At 45.0% G+C, this 21,319-nt stretch overlaps 1 protein-coding gene across 3 annotated transcripts in view; it reads right to left on the bottom strand.

Moving 5' to 3' along the window:
* Nucleotides 1-21,319, bottom strand: part of STAB2 (stabilin 2) — a 157,096-nt gene that overhangs the window by 97,318 nt on the left and 38,459 nt on the right. For all 3 annotated transcript variants that reach the window (XM_082349560.1, XM_082349562.1, XM_082349561.1), the window contains 9 exons: nt 19,436-19,561; nt 17,732-17,928; nt 16,021-16,154; nt 8,937-9,070; nt 6,867-6,949; nt 5,317-5,466; nt 3,907-4,050; nt 3,442-3,498; nt 3,168-3,293 (listed from right to left, as the gene is read on the bottom strand). In XM_082349560.1, coding sequence (XP_082205686.1) covers nt 3,168-3,293; nt 3,442-3,498; nt 3,907-4,050; nt 5,317-5,466; nt 6,867-6,949; nt 8,937-9,070; nt 16,021-16,154; nt 17,732-17,928; nt 19,436-19,561 — 1,151 coding nt within the window. The remainder of the gene's footprint in view (nt 1-3,167; nt 3,294-3,441; nt 3,499-3,906; nt 4,051-5,316; nt 5,467-6,866; nt 6,950-8,936; nt 9,071-16,020; nt 16,155-17,731; nt 17,929-19,435; nt 19,562-21,319) is intronic.

Here is a 21,319-nt window from a genome sequence, read left to right as displayed (position 1 = left end):
TGTCTTAACTTCCCCTTACAGCTACTTTATGGTACCCAGAAGTGAGGACTTGCAGGCAGAAGCAATGCCATTACACGTTTGGATGCTAAGTGGCAGAAAGGGTGGGAAAAAGTGGGGACCGCTGGAAAATATCAGACAAAAGTAGACTGCAAACTCCCAGAAGGCAGGGACTGGGTCTGTTACTGTGTCCCCAGCCAGCATAGTATAGGGCACATGACAGGACCTACATAAACATTTGTGCCAATAAGTTAAAAGGAGGAGGGGAAGAGTCCTGAGAAGGGCACTGAACTGGACCTCAGGAACCTGAGTTTAATTGTGGTTCTGCTTCTGTGTGACCTTGAGCAAGCCACTCAGCACCTCTAGTCTGCAAAACAACAGGGTTTGTACGGACCCCTTCCACCCTCTAATTCTATAGAAAGACCTTATCAACTGGATAATCCACTTCTAAAGCCTCAAGAATTCATTGGCGTTGGATCCTTTTTACAAGAAACAGGAGAATGAAAGGGACAAAGGAATTGATCAGCATCACCCCGCCACCGTGTGTGCCTGCCACCTCATCTGGCTGGGGGCCATATCATTCAGATAGAGTTTAGTCCAGTGAGGCTCAGGTCGACAGGATGTGCTTTCAGGCGCTGTCGTTGGAGAGCCTTTTGGTGCAGTGCATTCTTTCCTTTATGAGGACATTCACTTCCTACTTGCTGTTTTAGATGAAAACGAACAACAACAACAAAAACCAAGCCTTCTGGTGCCAGAGACAGAAAGGGAAAGTTTTTCTACCAAATTGTGACTATGACTTTGAACTCTGTAAATTCACCTCTTTTTGTCCCATTTAGCTTGCAAGGTCTTTGTGAATTGGCAAGGGCTGGTCTCTTGCTCCCTTTGCTTTTATTTCTGTCTAGTTTGGTGATGAAGTCATAACTCAAAACTGAGGGGCTTGTGATCGATAGCCATGGTCTCTGCAGGGGTGGGATAGTTCAGAACTGAAATTTTGCTTCAGAGAGAAGCAGAAAGATACACTGGAAAGGAAACAACGCATTCCCAGAGCAGAATTAGAAAGTATTCTTCTAATGAAATCATTTTTTTTTTCCATTTCATTGGCATAACTGATGGGGATCTTCTTGTCTCCAGCTGAGGTTCCTCTCCGAAGATAAAGCTAAAGGATGCTCTTAAGATGGGTGGAGAGAAAAGGAGCTTCCCATAGGTTGAGGAATTTTAACCCACACTGACTCTGGACCAGAGAAACTGGTAGAAATGATGGTTCTATTCCTCACCTAGAAGTTGAAGTGGAAAAACTGTTTTAGACTCAGGATAAAGAGACTTGAGGTTTTATATTCTTTGCGAGCAGAAAGATACTGCCTTTGAGAGAAATGAGATTGAGAGCCAGGGGCAATGGTGTGCTGGTAAATCCCTTCTATGGGGAAGAAAATAAGCCCTGATTTATAACATTGGCCAGTTTCCATGGTGTCCATATTCCTACCAGAGGCTGATTTCAAGCTACCGATGGGATCTCACTGAACGGCAAGAGACATAATCTACTCTCGAGAGCCTGAGTGAAGCAGCTCCAGTCACCATTGGAAGGAGCTACAAGGAGAAAGAGAGGAGCTTCCCGATCCAAGGTACTTGACAGAAAAGCAGGGAGGCTGATCTTTTCTATCCTAGTCAAAAGGCTTTGTTTTAATTTTAAATGTACCCGATTAGGTGTCTGAGAACTCCTTTATTATTATTAAAAATATCTGTATCAAATTAGAAGCTATGCATTCAGAGAAGCCATATAATCTCAGAATTTTAATACCTCCCCAGGGGAGAAATGATTACTTCTTGGATTTAAAATTAAATATGAATGTGAGTTCTAAAGAGAAGAATGTTAGTTTTCCTGTAATAGCTAGGTTTCAGGAAACTTGAGCGTGAACCATATTTTTAAAATAACACCCTAGTTTAAAGGCACTGGGAAGTCTGACTTTTTAAATGGAAACCTGTAGCAAATCTTCACATATCAATACGTTTAACATCTGTTTGTAATGTAAGAGATTACCTTCTGACTTAGCTCCTTGATACCTATTTTTTTTTAATCCAAAGTATTCTGAATGCAAGATATCCTTGTAGGTACCTGAAAGTATTCCAGAAAGGGAATGTGAGCCTCTACATCATTCAGGCAACAAGTTTCTGAGTGCCAAAAAACAGTGTGACCTGGGATACCTGAGTTAGAAAGTTGGTGCTTACCAAAATGTCTATTTCTGGGCCTCATTCCACTGCCACGATATCAGAACGCTTGAGGTGAGCTTCTGGAATCAGCTTATTTAACAAGCTCCATGGGTAATTCTTAAGCATACTAAAGTTTGGGGATCACTACTCTAAAAGATTCAGACCCCCCTCATTCTATATAGTCCACACTGATCTATATGAGGTCATAGGTAGTTTTGCCCCATTGCCAAGATGGTAGCAGGGGCTCAGGGTACTGAAAGAAAGCCTGTGGTCCTTCCTGTAATTCCACTATTTGACATTCTAATGAAAAAAATTCCATAATTAGCTAACCTTCTTTACAGTTTAAGGCTGATATTTCTGGAAGAGGAAACACTTTAAATGGTATCAGTCATTTATACCCTAGAGTGAAAGAGTAAAAAATCTCCTTTCTTGAGGAGGACGTGAGAGAATTGAAGGTTTATGGTGTATAAGGAGAGGGTTATTGTGGAGAGAACTGAAAACAATAGAAAGGAGAGTCGGGAGCCCCTAAAAATAACATTTATTCCTTTTAAGTTTAGCCTAGACCTGGCCCAGAATGCCCTACATTAGGCTTCATTTTCTAGATGATTTTAGAGTTATAGGGAACTTAAAATTATGATTTTGCTATTAAGAAATATTAGAAGAGCCAGGACAAATCAAACCAACCATTCAGAGCTGGGGTTGCAAATAGATTTTATTTCCTGTGCCCAGCCTGATCGACTGGTCTTATAGCTACTTGGAACTCTACTGAGGAGATTGTAGCCACATCTAGGCTTAGTTCCAGAGTACTGTGATTGATTAATGATGTCTGTCTTTGTTTTGCAGAAGGGTAGATGGTGATACATGTGCTACTTATTTGTCATCCTTAATTTAGAAAAAGCCTGTATGGACAGAGACTGAAGCAGTGATCCTGACATGACACCATTAAAGTCAGTAAGATACAATACCTCTGAAGAAAGGAGATAATCGAGAGTGCCATCCTTCATGTTATTCAATGCTTCATCACTTGGAACAAAAACGGTATATGGTCCACCAATCCCATCCTCATCTAAGACATGTCCCACACTGGTTTCCTGCATTTGAGAAATGAAAATTTATATCTGCAACCTATCTCAGATAAGTATCTGAATTCCCCAGCAAGTATTTATAATTGATATTCCTGCTAATTTTACAAAGGACTGGACATAAAACACTTTCTAGAAATTCATGAAAAGTACATACCTCTAACAAAGATCTGAACTTGCTGTATCTTGGTTGTAGCATTGTCATTATGGTTTGCTAAAAAGAGACATCTTGCTTAAAATTCAGTGAAAAAGAATAAGGTGGTTTAGGAAGTATTTAGATGCTGTAACATGAAAAGACTGATGACAGAGTTTACATGTAAGTGTGGATCTCCTCCATAAAGCACAAGGGGTAAATTTTCACGACAGCTGGTCTGAGGTGTCAGTTGTGACTATGAAAAAGGTCACAAAATCAACACCTTTCCTACACTTACTATATGCCTTTCTTTCTCTCTCAGAGGTGCCCAGAATTCTACTAAAACCAGAAATTATCCCATTTTCCCCATGGCTGGGGTCCTAGTACAAGCACATAGTGCTGGCATTCATTTTCTTCTTGGGAGTGACTCTCCAGGGAGCAAAGGAAGACGGATTTGAGGTGACGTCACTTTTACCTGAAATATCTCACCTCAGTATTGCTCTCAAACGTGGGCGTCACCTTGTCCATGGCTCTGTCGAGGATGTGCAGGAGCCCGTTGGAAGCAATTATGTTCCCTTCTATAATTTTTACCTTTTTTTTGCCTCCATAGAGTTTAAGCTTCAGGTGACTGTCCTAAAACACCAATGAAAAATAAAAATTAATGTGTGCCCTTGAAAAATCGAGCACTGGATTAGAAGAAGTCTTAAATCCTTGGGTTCTGCCATTTATTGGCTGTGTGATCTTGGATGAGTTCCTTATCCCCAAAATGGGAATGATGGTTTCTGCTCAACTGAGTTCACAGGTCTTTCATTAAGATCAAATGAGATAACATATGAAATCACTTTTGACTACCAGTGATTGCTAAATGAGAATAAGGCATTATAGTCTCCCCACCATAGATGGCAAGCTACAAAAAGGCCCCAAACTATTCAATTTATCGTAAATTCATTACCTACTTTAGTGTTTTGGACAGAAGAGGCACACAATAAAACATATTTGTTGAATGAATAAAGGAATGAATGCATGTCCTTGTGAGAAAGGAAACCACATCTTCCTCTGTCTGTCTGTCCGTCCATCCATCCATCCATCCATCCACCCTCACACACACACAGTACAACCCACTGGTGAAGGATTCAGGCTTTGGGGTCAGGCAGACCTGCTTTTGAATCGTGGCTCTGGCCCTTACTGTGCGACCTCTCAGTTTTCCCATTGGAAAAGCCTTCGCAGGGCTGTTGTGAGCCTTATGTAACACAAATTCAGATTTACCCCAGTACCTTGCATGTAGTAAGTGCTCATTAATCTATCAACTATTGGTATTTGGTGAAATGCAACAGGATAGGTCATAACCCCTCCCCACACACACACTCTCTCTGTTGACTGACCATGTGTCCTTCAGCTCAGTAAAATCACAAAAAGAGTTATTTGTGAAAGAGGAGGAAGATATTTTAAAAACAAAACAGAATTAATGGCATTAGGAGAGATGCAATGTTGAGTTGGAGAGGATGGATAAACCCCAGCAATCTAAAACAAACAATCCATTTCCTTTCGTAAGATGAGTGCTGATCTGGCTTTCTGCTGATGCTTCCAGGAAAAAGGTTTACTGTAAATTTCTCCTTCCTGCTGGCAGTTGAATGATGGTTGTCTTGAAAACTAATTCAGACCAGAGCGAAATCACTTTACAATTCCCTTTCTGTAACAGTCCACCCCTCTCCTACTTGACCCTTTCCTGTGTTGCTCTCCATTTTTTTCCTGTGTAGGGAAGTGCTCTGACAAGTAAGGAACAAGGAAGGGAGTTCTTCGGAACCTTTCATGACCCCTGGACACCAAGAGAGAGCTGGCTATGGCCATCGACTCAGTGAGCAGCTTCATTCTGGGAGTGAAAATCAGAGAGACCCTCACCTTATCACCACTGAAGATTTCCCCTGACTTTCCAGTCAAAGTATAGAATGTGTCTGTGTTATTCATTTGCTCGGTGCTCATCTGCCCAGCAATTATGTGGAGTTTCACAAAGTACTGAGCAGCTTCGTTATTCAGCAAAAGCTCTTTCACCTGAGAAAAGAAAGCCGATTCCTTCAGTCTCTACTGTGGTTTGAAGGGGAAAATGAGGTTTGTGATTCAGGTTATGACTTGTTTAGCATCAAAAACATCAAAGTTAGTTCACCCTGACTTGAGTTTGGGCTCTTTCAGATACAGATGACTTTCCCAGAGATAAGCTGCCCTAAGCCAGGGCTCAAAGGGAGCAGAAATCTGGAGGTGAGGCGCGGTATGCTCTTAAACCATGGGGGGTGCTCTGGGAGGGAACCGGACATCGTGGGGAGAGCACAGCACTGGGGCCAGGAGGACCAATGTGGTTGGCCGGTGCTGAGGGGTCAGTCATCTTGAGCCCAGGAAGCAGCTGGGAATGAAATATGAAATTGTGGGAAAAGACCCAGTAGAGTGGACCGATGGAGCTTTTGAAGAGCAAAATTAAGATTTTTGAAATCCTTTGGATCAAACTGACGTTTTGTCAATATTATATTGTCAACAATCACTCAGAGACCTTTTCTCAACTCTGTGCAAATTCAATCTGTACATTAAACAAGAGACCACATGCAAAGTGTCTAGCCCAGATGCCTTCAATATTCACCAGTTCTCCTTCCCCACAGGAGACATGTGAGTACATCTCTGAAGATTAATGACAGATTCGTCTTGGTTGGATGAATGGTGGTGGCATATTAGGAGGAGAGAGTCTGAAACTTGCTGGGTGTTAATTGAATGCAGCACAAATTATGATCACAAAATATCTTGGATATTTTTGTGATCGTATATAAACCAATACAAACCAATTTCACACAAATCAGTGTGTTCATTACCTACATTAAACCAAATCTAAGTATTGCACCGATACCATGGGAAACCTCCATTGGGCACTATGGGTTTCATTCCCACTGGCTGACATCGTCTGAGACAGCAGCCGCTCACATTGAAGACTACAATTCTCTTCTAGTTTCCACTGCCGCTGTTACCATTTATGATGATTTTAAAGAAACAAATACTTAGCTGGTATGTTGATTTAATTCTTTCTGTGGGAAGTGAGCAGTTTTGCATTATGCAAATCTTATTTATCACGTGACTACAGTTGAGGACCCTTAGTGATTACCCTTGATGGGTAATGACTGGAAGGGAGCACTGGGGGAGGCTTGTAGGGAGCTGGAAATGGTCTTGCTAGATACATCGACACGCACTTTGTGACAGTTCATTGAGTTGTGCACTTACTGTTTGTATACTATCCGTAAGGACGTTTTATTTTGCTCAAAGAATTTTACAAAAAAATTGCCATCTCATCATCAGTAGGTTTAATTTTAATGGGGTTTCCCACTTTAAATAAAGAGGGTACTGTCTACTAAGGTGTTTTTTTTTTTTTTTACATTAGTCCTTATTTATAAAACAAGGTTATTTAAAATACTTACATTGAATCCTTTTAATCCCTTGTCTGTCGGCAACAGCACGGTAAATGGTCCCAGGTTACTCAGTGGCCAAGCATAGACTTTGTCTTAGGAGTTGAAATACACAAAGAAAGAAAACACCAAATGGGTCAGTAGCACATGAGGAGTAAAATCAGGCAACGCCCCTTGTGGTCCACTTAGACCCTCTGACTCCTGAGCTTCTCCGTTCTAATTGGTATCACGCAGGCCCTAGGTGAACTGGGAAGCTAAGAACGTGAGGCCCCCAAGTGTTCCTCACAACTGTGTGATTCTTCCTGTAGCCACAGTCTTGACTCAAAGATACCCTGGGATGAGAGGTTCCATGAGGGTCATGTGACAAAATCCTTGGACAACCCCTGCCCCTGTGCCCGACTTTCTGACCTGTTGCCATCTCAGTGAGTAAAGATGCAGCCCTTGCTCCACCAGGGCCAGCTCAGAAGAGCCTCATTCTTGGGACTTCCCTGGTGGCTCAGTGGTTAAGAATCCGCCTGCCAGTGCAGGGGATACGGGTTCGAGCCCTGGTCTGGGAGGATCCCACATGCCATGGAGCAACTAGGCCTGTGCACCACAACTACTGAGCCCATGTGCCACAACTACTGAAGCCCGCGCGCCTAGAGCTCGCGCTCCGCAACAAGAGAAGCCACCGCAATAAGAAGCCTGCGCACCGCAACGAAGAGTAGCCCCCCCTCGCCGCAACTAGAGAAAGCCCGTGCGCAGCAACGAAGACCCAACGCAGTTAAACATAAATAAATAAATAAATTAAAAAATAAATAAATAAATTAAAATAAATATATTAAAAAAACGAAGACCCAACGCAGCCAAACATAAATTAAAAAAAAAAAAAAAAAAGCGCCTCATTCTTGGTTTAATGCTCTGTTGTTGCCATTGTGAAATGCTCAATATTGTTTGAACAAAGAACCCCCGTCTTTTCATTTTGTGCTGGGCTCTAGAAATTTTATAGCTGGTCCTGTTCCATGCCCCTGGGGAGGCGGGGACAGCAGGATGGGCTCTGTGCTCACACAGGAGGCAGTGTGCCCCACACCTCATAAACCGGGCAGGTGACAGGGTGACTGGACTTTGTCCAGGGAAATGTCTAAAGGACACTGTTCCCCTTGTCTGCTCTCACTGATATTCTCAGAGTGTGTAGAGGAAGGCGGGAGAGCCCTGAGGTCTGCCAGTAATGCCTGACTCCCTGGGGGGTGTCTTGCAAAGAGCAGGTCATTTGTGTAGGAGGCACATTATTTGCACTGAGAACACAGCACTGACCAGTGCAGAACACTTCCTTCTCCGCCCTTGCTCTTTCCGGGAAATCATGCTTGGTGACTGGTCAGTTCTAGATGCTGATATTTTAAGGATTCTGTTGATTGCTCAAGCCTGTGTTTTATTTCCTGTCGACTGGCAAAATTTGTGTTTTATTGGAAATCTTGTCTAACGCTGTGATCAGCTATATTTCATTCTTATGGGAGTGTGAGGTCATGACCTCTAGAGGGTGTTCGGAAAGGCAGGAGGGTGTTTTAGGCTGTCACGCTGCCTGGGGGCTGGCGGAGAATGTGTCACTATAGACGGTTAGTGGTTGGGGGACCAAGGATGCTAAACACCCAGCGATATGTGAGATGGTCGGTCGCACACCATCCAGACTCTGCCCCACATTCAAAGGGCACCTTCACTGAGCAGCACGGATAGTGCCTCCTCGTACTACCTGCCAACATTGTTTCCCATCTGGAGGACCCGCAAGGTCGAGGGAAAGAGGATGGTTTCCATCCTCACATCGGTAGCTGCCTATCTCACTGTTGTTGCAGACCTGTTAATCGACGGTGACCCCAGGACCTTGTCCTTAGCTGCCGCATTGCTGGATCTCTTGGCACTAACTCTCATCTCCTTGGAACAGCTGCTTGTCCTTTTCCTCCCACTTGCCCTTCCTAGAAAGGGCTGATCCCAATAGACAAGACTTGCCTATCCTGCACACCCCTTTCTGAGTGACTGTGTGTCTGGCAGGTGTCCTTGCCCATCAGAGGACTGCTCTTTCTGTGGACATGTGCACCCATGGCTGTGTACCCAGGAGTGAGATGAAAGAGGTCAGCCTTCCTTGCCATTTTCCTCCGGGTTCAGTGTTTAATTCTCTGAGTCGCTCCATGATGTTTCCATAACATGTCGAGCCATCGCCAACGTAGCCTTTGCGGCAAGTGCATCTACAGAGAGGGGGAAAACACACTTTCAGGGTCTCAAAGCCATTGGATGTTGAGGTCATACAGTCCAAACCCCTCACTGTGCAGATGGGGAAGACTGAGACAGTCAGACTGGTTGCTCAGAGCGGGACAGAGACAAGGCCAGAAGAGTGGGACAAATACAAGTGAGCATTCCTAGTGTACTGGCTGACATAGAGCAGCCCCACAAGAAATGGATATTTAATACACTATGTGTGTATATGTAAACACTAGATAACTCTGTATATTCTTTGTCTCAGTATTTTTTCAAAGTATAAGCAAGAGCCCATGTACATCAGAAGCACTAGGGTACTTACTATAAATGTAGAGTCTAGGTCCCCACTGCAGAACCACGAAATCAGAATAAGCTGCTGAAGCCAGCCTCAAGTAAAGAGTCAGAGCTGTGGATCTGCTTCGAAGACTTTCCCCCTCCCTTTCCTTCCTGAGGTCTTGCTCAACTGTCCCTTCCTAGGGAAACCTTCCTTGATTTTCCATCCCCTTCCCCATCCCTTTGTAGATTGTGTCCCCCTTAGTGTGCCATGTAGCTCTTTTCTGCAGCACCAGTCCCAGTTGTAATTTTATCCTAACCTGTGTGGTTTTTTGATTAAGATCTGCTTCCCCATCTAATTTGAGAGAAGAGTAAGGACAAGGGCTATGTGTGTAATTATTCACTCTCGTAACCCCAAGATCTAGTACAGGGCTTGGTCCATAGTAGGTATTTAATTAATAGTTGTAAAATAAGTAGTAATTGAATTAAAAGAAATATGTAAACAATGAAAGTCACAGAATCTTACATGATAGTTTAGGTTCACAAAAGAGAAATGGAGTTAAAGATGCAGTTAAAAAGGCACTAGCAGTGGTGTGCTGGTAGATGTTAGACATCCAGCTCTCCAGGGGGAAAAAACAGTCCTGATTTGCAGCATTTGCCCATTTCCCATGGTTCATACTCCCACCTTGGCCAATCTCAAACTACTGTCACACCACTAACCAGCCGGCACATCCCTGAAAATTTAATCATTGGCTCTTGTGACTCGGTAAGCCCTGGCTCTAGCAAACCACTGCTACCTGGCAAAGACTGGTTGACAGCTGGCTGAAATTGGCAAGGTGCTTAGGAAGGTGACATTCACCAAAATCTTGGCGATAAGTGAGGAACCAAACAGGAGACAGGGGACGAACATTTCAGAGAGGAGAGAGGCAGGGGTGCTGTGGGCATGCATACCACAGATGTGACTCATGTTTAGGAGAGGGTTCCACAGAACAATTATACACTCGCTAATCCATTTGTGTTTCTAAATTGGTCCCATGGCACACAGATAAATTTCCAACACGTTTGCTGAACAAACATTTCTGAGTCTTATCACCCCTTGCTTGGATTGCTGCAATGACTCCCTAACTTGTCTTTCCGCCCTTAGTTTTCCTCTCGTCAAGTCAGTCTTTCACACAAGCCCTGAGGGGTCTGTCCCAAAGGGAAATCTGGCATCTGTGTGCTTAACACTCTCAGGGACTCCTTTTGTCTACAGGATACAGTGTAAACGCTTAGCACGCATGCAAGGCTTCAAAGGGTGGGGTGGGGGGGATCTTGCTTATGTGTCCTTCCTGCCTTCCTGCAAATCCCAGCAACAGCAAATCGCTTTTTTTTCTAGACTGTTATACCCCTCTCAGGCTGTGTGTCCTGCCGGGAGTGCTCTCACTCCCTCCTCATAGCTCAGGTGTGACCTAGGCAGCCCAACCCGGCCTCCCGACTCACTCCCCCACCACAACCCATCGTACCAAAATGACCTCTTCAGGGGATCTCCCCTCTGCCAGCTGGGACGCTCTCCTAGAACCTGGATCCCACCTTATTTCTCTCCCTTGTATTCCAGCACCCGGGACACTGCCTCATTGTTGAACTGATTTTCTTTCTTTCTTTCTATCTATCTATCTATCTATCTATCTATCTATCTATCTATCTATCTATCTATCTATCTATCTATCTATGGCTGCGTTGGGTCTTCGCTGCTGCACGCAGGCTTTCTCTCTAGTTGCGGTGAACGGGGGCTACTCTCTTTTTTGTGCTGCGCAGGCTTCTCATTGCAGTGGCTTCTCGTTGCGGAGCACAGGCTCTAGTCGCGCGGGCTTCAGTAGTTGTGGCTCACGGGCTTAGTTGCTCCGCGGCATGTAGGTTCTTCCCAGACCAGAGCTCGAACCCGTGTCTCCTGCATTGGCAGGAGGATTCTTAACCACTGCGCCACCAGGGAAGCCTGAACTGATTATTTTCTAAGTACCTACTTAATTCTAGAAACTGAGCTAGGCAAGAGAGCTATAAAGATGATAGCAGCAGATACCTTGCTCTTCTAGCATCTCACATGCTGGAGATGAACCTGAAAACAAATCACTTATGGCAACATGATGAGGTTACTTAACATCTTCGAGTCCCAGTTTCCTCATCTATGAAATGGGTTTACTAACACCTTTAGGGTTGTTGACAGAAGAGACAATGCATGAAAAACAGCTGGCACAGTGATGGACACATGGAAAAAGCTCAGTACTTGGCAGATGATGATAGTGATGGAGACGGTGGTGATCACGACAAGGACGAGGAGAGGCTGGGATGCAGCAGGACAAGTCCATAAACACATGACTCGAGTTCCATAGGAAGCGCTGTGATAGACTGAATAGGATGCGGTGGGGCATGGAGGAGGAAGTGACTGATTCTGCCTGAAGAAATATGGAACAGGTTCTAGGAAGAAGTGATGTTTAAGCTAATTCTAAAAGGATGCATATGTGATTCCCAGCCAGACAAATGACTGGGAGATCATTTACTGATTGAGCCTTAAGGGCTTTTATAGAGCAGTTGCCCTAACCAGGGACAATTTTGCCCCCACCCCCCGGGGGGACATTTGGCAGTGTCTGGAGACATTTTTGGTCATCACAACGGGGGTGAAGGTGCTACTGGCATCTAGTGGATAGAGGTGAGGGACGCTGCTCCACATGCTACAATGCACAGGACAGTACCTACAACAAAGAGTTATCCGGCCCCTAAGGTCAATAGTGCTGAGGCTGAGAAAACTTGTTATGAAGAATCACTAAGGTAGATATAACCATGAAACAATAGCTTACTTAATACAATCAAATGACAGTTTCCTACTTAAACGTCAACCTTCTCTGTAAGTACTGAGCTTCAGGATGGTGAATGTAAGGAGGCAAAGAGGGAGACTGGTAACTCCTGGAAGTGATACAGTAGTCACTACTGAAAACCAATCCTGCTGTACGTTATGTAAGTTCCATGTGACGTTAATAGAAAGGCAAGTAACTTTTTTATAAGTTACTTTTTATATTTCTCTCTGAAAGTTCCCTAAGTTGTTATGAGGCCAATGATCCATTTTGTGTAAAGAGACGTGACTTGTCTTTCCTAAGGATGGCAGGTGAATTATATTTGAATGGTCTCTGTGCTGAATGGAATGTATGAGACATAAATATTCTTTAAATTTTTATTTAAAATCTCGGTCCACAAGTCTGAGACTCTATGAGGCCATTTTCTGACTCAGCTGGGCTATGGCCCATTCATAGCATCACCTCTTTTATAAATTGGTTCTTTACTAGGTGTAAAGTTCTTACCTGCTGTCCCAAGGCTTTTAAAACACCCACAAGCCACCTGCATTTTATGTTATGAGATGGAATTATTTATATTCAATGTTGGATAAAATTTAGTTAAATTATAAGGTGCCCCTAAAGTTCAGGGTGATAAATATTATAACAGAAGCATTCCAGGGCTCTCTGGGAGCCCAGAGGGAGGGGCACCTGAGTGGACCAGGAAGACAGGGGAGGCATCAGAGGGGTGAAGATACTCAAGTGGACACTGCAGGATCAGCGTGTTAGTCTGACTCAGAGTGGTGGGGAGGGAAGGACAGTCTAAGCTGGGGGAATACCAGGGTATGTTTGAAGAACAATAAATAGCTCAATAGCACTAGAGCCAAGGGTGCGTTGATGGCAGTGGTGGAGGTAAAGCTGGCCCGTGCACACCCTCTGCAAACAGCCATCTTCGGCCATCCCCTGGGGGGAGTGGTCCCGGGAAGAGCCCTGCAGGTTCCGGAGGCTGGTTTGGAGCCCTCTGAGCAGAGAATGAGGTCCTGGGTACTTGAGTGGGGTCTCTGACGTGCCTTCTGGCTCTGGGAGATCACGGCCCCTTCGTCCTTCAGACTCCTTGCCCTGCTGTAGTCAGTGGAGGGCCAGAATGGGGTCCTCTCAAATGCAGTGCCCAGGTCTGAGGGCCACACTGCTGGGAACACATCTGGAAGCGGCTGAGCTGGGGTTTGAAGCTGGGTCTGTCTGGGGAAGCCCATGATCTTGCCGCACGGTGCCGAGGCACCGTATTGCTTTGGACAGGGCTCTTGGGAAGATGGTTCACATCAAGGAATCCTAACCTGCACACGTCGCATATAAACACTGTCATTAGTGTCACTAATGTTCCTGGAGTCTCCAGATTTCAGTGCTGTTTCCTGTACATTTGTACAGCTGGAATGGAAACCACATTTTCCAGTATGCCTTCTCTGTCACGTCCAGGCTTTTCAGCTGAATTGACTCAAATAAGAGAGGAATGCCTTTCTCTTCTGTCATGCCTTAATTCCCACCTCTGCTACGTAAAAATAGAAAGGCACTATTTTAACTGACAGGAGGCTACTGGTCCTTCCTAGTAATAATGAAAGTGGAGTGTAGAGTTTAAAGCAGGCTTATATACATTAACTTGTGAGCTCTGCCCAGGGAAATAGCTCCACCTGTCAGGGGAGGGAACTGTGGTTCCAGAAAGTTACGTGACTTGTCCAAGATCACCCCAGTTGTGAGTGGGGGAGCCCACAATGGAACCCATTCTTCTTTACTGGGTGGTCTTCTCTGACTGATGCAGCATGATTTTGAATATTCTGCATAGATTGACTGCCACATTGAGGAGGCATAAACAAAATAAATCCCTCTCCTGGGTGAACTAAATTATTGACAGCCCCATGTTTTATCAATGTCACTCAGCCAGCCTTTAACATTCCCAGCTGAAGACAATCAGGTTTTTGGGGGGGCGGGTGTCGAGGAGGTTTGTGAGTGACACACGGACCCCTAAAATCGATGGTTAGTTCCACTGACATTCTAGGCACAAGTTTTAATGCAACTTCTATTATTCTGATGTTCCAGTTTCATTTTTCTATTTTCTCTTCTCAAACACAAAAGAAAGAAAGTGTTTAAAGTGTTCTACTCAAGCTTTCTCAGAGGACGGTACCAAGTGTGCAAGCTGGCTGGTTCGGTTGTCAGTGTCAGAACCTGGGTTTCAGGAGAGGACGTGCCTGTGTGCATAGCTGTGTGGGTGTGTACGTGCCCGTACGTACGTCTGGGAGGGGTCTGCGTGTGCATGGTGTGTATGGAGTGATTTCTGTGTGCCAGGTTCCACTCAGAGACTGATGAATGTAACCTTATTTAATCCTCATCACAGCCCTGGTTGGAGGCACAATTGTCCCCCTTTTACGACACAGGAAATAGAAGTCACAGAGTAAGGGAAGCAGCAGAGCTGGGGCTTGAATCCAGGGGTTCTGACACTCAAGCTCTTTCCGCTCCAGCCACAGTGCATACAGATACACTTATTTGCCCAGAGAGAACACAGTGATCATAAAACCTATCTGGGCGAATCTACACATTCAAGACCCAGCTATAAAAGGAATGACAGAGGGGGGCTCTGGAAGCACAGAAACTGTTCCATGTCTACTGTGGCTTTGCGCTCACTACAGCAGGACAGGTTCTTTGCTGATGCTGGTTACAATAAGAACCGAAAGTGGCACCAAGATGCAAGCCTCCGTCTGGGAGTCAAAAGGCTTGGCTTCCAGCCTTGGTTCACCCACTGATAAAAACATAACACAGCTGGAGGGCAGTTTCCAGAACATTCTCTCATGAATCTTCACAACAACAGTATGAAGTAGACGTCACTGCTCATTTTATACATGGAGAAACTGAGGCCAGAGAGACCATGTCACATTCCCAAGGTCATGAATCTGATAGATACCAGTGTGGAGACTCAAACCCAGGTCTTTAAACTCTGAATAGGGCTTCCCTGGTGGCGCAGTGGTTGAGAATCTGCCTGCTAATGCAGGGGACATGGGTTCGAGCCCTAGGAAGATCCAGGGCTGGGAAGATTGAGTCTGGGAAGATCCCACATGCCGTGGAGCAACTGGGCCCATGAGCCACAACTGCTGAGCCTGCGCGTCTGGAGCCTGTGCCCCGCAACGCGAGGGGCCGCGATAGTGAGAGGCCCGCGCACCGCGATGAAGAGTGGCCCCCGCACCACGATGAAGAGTGGACCCCGCTTGCCGCAACTAGAGAAAGCCCTCGCACGAAACGAAGACCCAACACAGCTAAAAATAAAATAAAGTAGCTATAAACTCTGAATAGCATCTTCCCACCAGGCAAGCTGCCTCTGCCTCGGGAATTTTCACACAAATATTTTAACTCACAGTAAACCCCTTCTTTTGAAACCTGGAGTCTGGGAAACACCACTCATGTGTATTCACTTTCCCTAGTTTTCACTTTCCCATTGTTTTGCACCACTAACAAGCAATATTTCATAGATTGCGGAAACAGGCCTATACATTAGAGGTCAAACCTGTGTCATCACAATAGACATCTGTTTTCCCAGTGACGGTGGATTCTTTCTCCCACGCTCTGATCACTTCATACCATGTTTTCAGGCCAGGTCAATATTTCAGGGTGCTGGCACGGTCATTATCAAGGAAACCATTACTGAATGATTCATTGATTATACCAAGATGTATCGAGTCCCTACTGCGCTCCTTGCATTGTGCTATGTGAGGGCGGTGCAAGGCTGAATAAGACACATTTCCTGTCCTCCCGAGAAGTTTCCGCATTGACTGGCCACCACCTTCACTGCTTGGAAAGGTGGTGGTGGAACTGGAAAGCCTTACTTGGTGTGACCCGGCGTGATGGTGGTGCAGTTCGCATCTCTGTGGCAGGGGTTCTTAGACTCACAGACGTCGGTCACGCTGCACCCCACTCCAGGGACAAAGTTGCGGTAGTGTTCCGCACACTCGCAGTGAGCCTTCAGTCGATGGGAAGAGAAGAGAGGGTTCTCGTTAGTCACTTAGGCTGACATGCTTCTTAAATTCCTATCTTTACTCTGCCATAAAAGCTGACTTGGGGTAGGTCTCAAGTGTGGGCTGAAACTAAAATTTGCCAGCAGATCCAGAATTGGAAATCACGTTCACATCTCATCTGTTTGGAAACTCATACACCTTGCTTGTAGTTCACACTTTCAGTTCTTTGGTTTGCTAACCCTGGGCCTCCCTGGCACCATACTTCCCGCTTTTAGATTTAGGTGAGTAGAGACTGAGGCTCAGATGGGAGGTATTATTTCTCTAGAATAGTGGTTTTCAACCGGGAATCTCAACCCAAGGGACATTGGGCTTGTAGACATTTTTGATTGTGACAACAGGGTGGGGGGACAGTGCCACAAGAGGCCAGGGATGCTGTTAAACATCATACAATGCACAGGATACTTCCTACAACAAAGAATTCTCAGGTCCAAAATGCTAATCATGCCGAGGATGAGGAACCCTGTTCTGGAATAATGAATGCACTGCTTCTGTGTGAACGACGGAGGGTTTCTAAGACTTGAAAATATGCCTTGGGACCCATTTTTAAAGTGACAAAGTATATGTTTTAATCTCACTCCCAAGGTCCTGGGGCTTTGCTTCATGATGTAACATGACTTTTCCCATAAGGGATCTCATTTAGAGGATGAGAATTTAGCCCTTTGAATTTCTTACAAGCCAGCCTCAGAAATTGATAGCAGAAATGTCATGTGATGTATTCTTTTTCTCGGACATGAGATCGGGTGGATTCTCTGCAGGGGACTCCAGGAGGATCCCCATGGGGTGCGGATTAGACTGCTGGGGACCCATGACTGGGTTTGGTCAGACACTGAAGGCTTTCCTTTCACCCAGGCAGCAGTAGTCTCTTGTATGGATGGGTTTCCTCCACTGGACACCTGACATGCAGTTGTGGCTGCAGTAGGCACCCACTAAATATTTGGTGGGTGAATGAGATATTCAGGAAAGGGCTCTTTGATATGGACTCTGTAGCAAAGGTCTCCTGACTAGGCTGAATTTTACCAGTCAAGATCATGACGTGATTTAGAGAATCACGTAAGTCTCACTCCAGAGTATCTTCATTGCTCCCTACAAATCTGTCTGTGCTGCCTGACATTTTATCAGCATTCATCTCTTTGGGACAGAGATTTTTGGTCCTAAGAGTCCCCTCTCACTTTGAAAAGACATTAGAGAGACTGGAGGGATGCAGGTGAAAGTCAGTTACGTATTTTCCCAAGACTTCATTAACAGTTAATTTGTTAATAGAATTCGAGCTATGTGTATATATGTTGTCAATCATCAAACAGGACTGGGATGGAGGAGACAGTGGAGTTTTGACTGGAGAGCTGGGAAAGGGCGAGTTCAGAGGGTAGATCAAGGCTCCCTGAGGTTGACCCCAAGCACACGGAGGTCTGTCTGGACAGGAAGCCCGACCTGAGCATGGAAAGGGAGAACTGAGACGGCACAGTTTTACCTCCAGCGGGTGGTCCTACTTCTATTCTCATCAGTTCCAACGTCATTAGCTCACCTGTCCGGGCCCATCATATCTGCACACCGTGGACTCTGTAGGGCAGTTTCCAAAGTTAACTTGGCAGGGGTCCACTGGTAAGCACACCTGGCCGTCCCCGTGGTAGCCTTCTTGGCACGTGCAACTGTGCTGATTTGGTCCTAGATAGGTGCACCGAGCATGAGGGTGGCAGATATTTTGTAAACATGGGTTGATGGCTGGAGAAGCAATGACAAAATAAGGTGGTTACCACACTCAGGCAAGGAGAAGGAAAACTGAACTGTGAAGGGATTGCAAATCACAGCTCATCCAATCTGCAAAGGCAATTCAACAGTTTCAAGACAGAGAGTAAAAAACATTTCATCTTACCCTCCTGATCACCCCCATTGACCAAAAAGATTTACATATGGCCATTAGAAATTATAATTACAAGTACTGTGATGAGGTATTATTATGCCATGCTATGTGTGGATTTAAATATAAAATCACATGAAAGAAAGCACTAATATTAATAGAATTTATAATATGTACTGAGTCCTTTTCTAAGCATTTGCCATATGTGAACTCAGTTAATCCTTACAACCCTCTAGCGTAGTTACTATTATTATCCCCATTTCATAGATAGGAAAATGGAGGCACAGGTAGTTTAAAGAATTTGTCCAAGGTCATATTGTTAGTAACAGGCAGACCTGGGGTTTATACCCAGGCAGTCGGGCTCCAATAGCGTGTTCATAACCAACACACAACCACTCATGAAGTGAAAGAGCATGAAAGGAAGTAAGGGGACTTCCCTGGTGGCGCAGTGGTTAAGAATCCACCTGCCAAGGCAGGGGACACGGGTTCGATCCCTGATCTGGGAAGATCCCACATGCCGCAGAGCAACTAAGCTGGTGCACCACAACTACTGAGCCTGCGCTCTAGAGCCCGCGAGCCACAACTACTGAGCCCGCATGCCACAACTACTGAAGCCTGCGTGCCTAGAGCCCATGCTCCGCTACAAGAGAAGCCACTCCAATGAGAAGCCCGCACACCGCAACGGAAGAGTAGCCCCCGCTCGCCGCAACTAGAGAAAGCCCCCGCACAGCAGCGAAGACCCAACGCAGCCAAAAATAAATAAATAAAATAAATTTATTTAAAAAAAAAAAAAAGAAAGGGAGGAAGGAAGAAGGAAGGAAGAAACAAACTACATTCTATCTTAACATTGATTTAGGTGATATAGAAGAAGAAAAACTTAGTTACTAACGGGGAAAGTGGAGGGGGAAGGGATAAATTGGGAGACTGGGACTGACACATACACACTACTCTATATAAAACAGATAACTAATAAGATCCTACTGTATAGCACAGGGAATTCTATTCAATACTCTGTAATCACCTATAGGGGAATAGAATCTAAAAGAAAGAGTGGATATATGTATAACTGATTCACTTTGCTGTATAGCAGAAACTAACACAACGTTGTAAATCAATTATACTCCAATAAAAATTAATTAAAAAAGTGTAAAAATCTATATATGTGCTTTGATAACAAGAGAACTTGCCATGTATTGAAGAGCTACCACATGATGAGCATTTTGCTTAGAATTTTTAATATATGTCATTCAACTACACAGAGAGAAATAGAAGTGGTCATTGTGTTAATATTAAGAAGGTTGTGACGTTGTTTTCTGTTGCGGAATCTAACCATCTCAATGAATAAACCAGCAGGATCGAAGTTCTACTCACGCTCGCAGTGTTTGCCATCGCCTTGGTAACTGGGGATGCATTTGCATGCTAGTTTTGTTTCATCTTCGCTGGAAGGTGAGCATCTGGAATTTTCTGGGCAGAGCAAGGCTGCACATTCTGGGATGGCTGGAAAGGAAGATTGTTGAGGTAATGGCCTTAGTAGAACAACCAGTTCTAAAAAAACTCAACAAATGCAATGTTCCCTATTATTACAAAAGTGACACAGATTCACTGTAACAATTCAAAAAATACAGAATGAGTAAAGTAAAAATTAGCTGTATTCTTATTCTCATTCTCCCATCCCACTCCCAAAATAACCAACGTTAACAACCAATATAATACATTTATGTATAAGATTTTCAAAAAATGAAATGGAATCCTGTTAAAATATTTAGGAACTTGATTTTTAATTTAACAATATATTATGGAGGTATTTAAGGGTGTACCTTAATCTCTAATGACTGCATAGTATTTTATAAGATAGATGGGGCTTAGATGGCTGTTAAAAACTATAGAGTCTGGCATAATTAGCCAACTTGCAAAGCGAACAAGTTGGGCTGACACAGTCACATGGTTGCTGCTAGAAGATATGAGATGCCCGGGTCAGAGATAAAGGACAGTTTATCACTCACATCAGGAGCAGTAGCCAGAATGTCAGCATTTTTGGACCAGTTCTTCCAAGCCCCGGTTCCCACAGGGCAATGCAAAGAAGGCCATACTGAGACCTGAACAGGCAGTGGATTTCATTACAGAAGAGGAGCCCTGAGCTTAGGGAACTGAAATGCTTTTTTGTTTGTTTTTAAATAATAGGCAATGTATTACTTAGGGCCCAGGCAAGAGACAGAAACCATGCAATTACTGGAACAGTGAAAATTTAGTGTAAAGATTCATGAACAGAGTGGAATAACAGGGAACTGGCTCCTGACAGCTAAAAAGAGTTCGAAAGAAGAAAGGAATGGAAGAAAAATAAAGAGCAACCACTCCTCTCTTATCTTAAGATAAGAGTAAGTCCTCCTCTTCCAGAGCTGAGACCCGGATGTCACTGGAAAGGACATGGCCTTGGTCACTCTACAGCAGAGAGGTTGCTGAGGTGTCCGCTGGTGAGACTTGCTGGAGACCATCCCTCTGGGGCCCCAGGGAAGGTCGTCCACAGGGAGGTGCCAAGCCTGGGAAAGCGGCTTGCCTCTGGGTGCTACTGGAAGCAGGGGCTGAGAAGCCCGCCTTCTCAGAAGTGTGGTGTACTCCTGTGTGTGACTGGGGCAGGGGTGGTTTCAGGGGCCAGCTGCGTGGCATGGAGGTGGGTGGTCAGCTCTCTGGATGGCTGGTCCTGCGGGGCCCTTGCTGTGCATGGGGCTGAGGGGAGGGTGTGCAGAGCAGCTCCCGAACTGGGCCACCAGCCTGCACTGTCTAGGGCTCCTGGTTATGTTGCTGCCGCCCGAGTCAAGCACTAGACGAGGTATGCAGTGGTCAGATACTGGAGGATGCTAAGCCTTGCCAGAAACTAGTGCTGGAGAAACTGTGCGGGGCTGAGCAGCGGAGGAAAACCGCGTTCTTCAGGAGCCTGGCGAGTGAGCTAAACCAGAAACAAGAAGAGAAAACTCTTGCTTCTTCGGTGTCCCTTTAGCACCCTCTATTGGTAAGGCTTCACATCTTACTGGCTGACAAATGAGAAATATTCCAAAGCCCACCTCCATATTCACAGAGCAGGCAAAAAGGGTGAATTTGGAGCTGAGAGGCAATCCACTGATACCTGGCACAGGCAGTAAGCACGCCCGCACTTGCTCCCGAGGGAGGTCCTATATCTTCCAAGGCTGTTCGCTCTACAAACAACCTCGTAAAGATGTTGGAACAAGGGGCAGTCAGTGTGCTGCTCTCAGGATGTGC

Source organism: Balaenoptera borealis (assembly GCF_965194805.1).
Source record: "Balaenoptera borealis genome assembly, chromosome: 13".
Lineage (NCBI taxonomy): Eukaryota > Metazoa > Chordata > Mammalia > Artiodactyla > Balaenopteridae > Balaenoptera > Balaenoptera borealis.
Note: the sequence above shows the minus strand (reverse complement) of the source record. Positions and strands in the feature narration are given on the sequence as shown.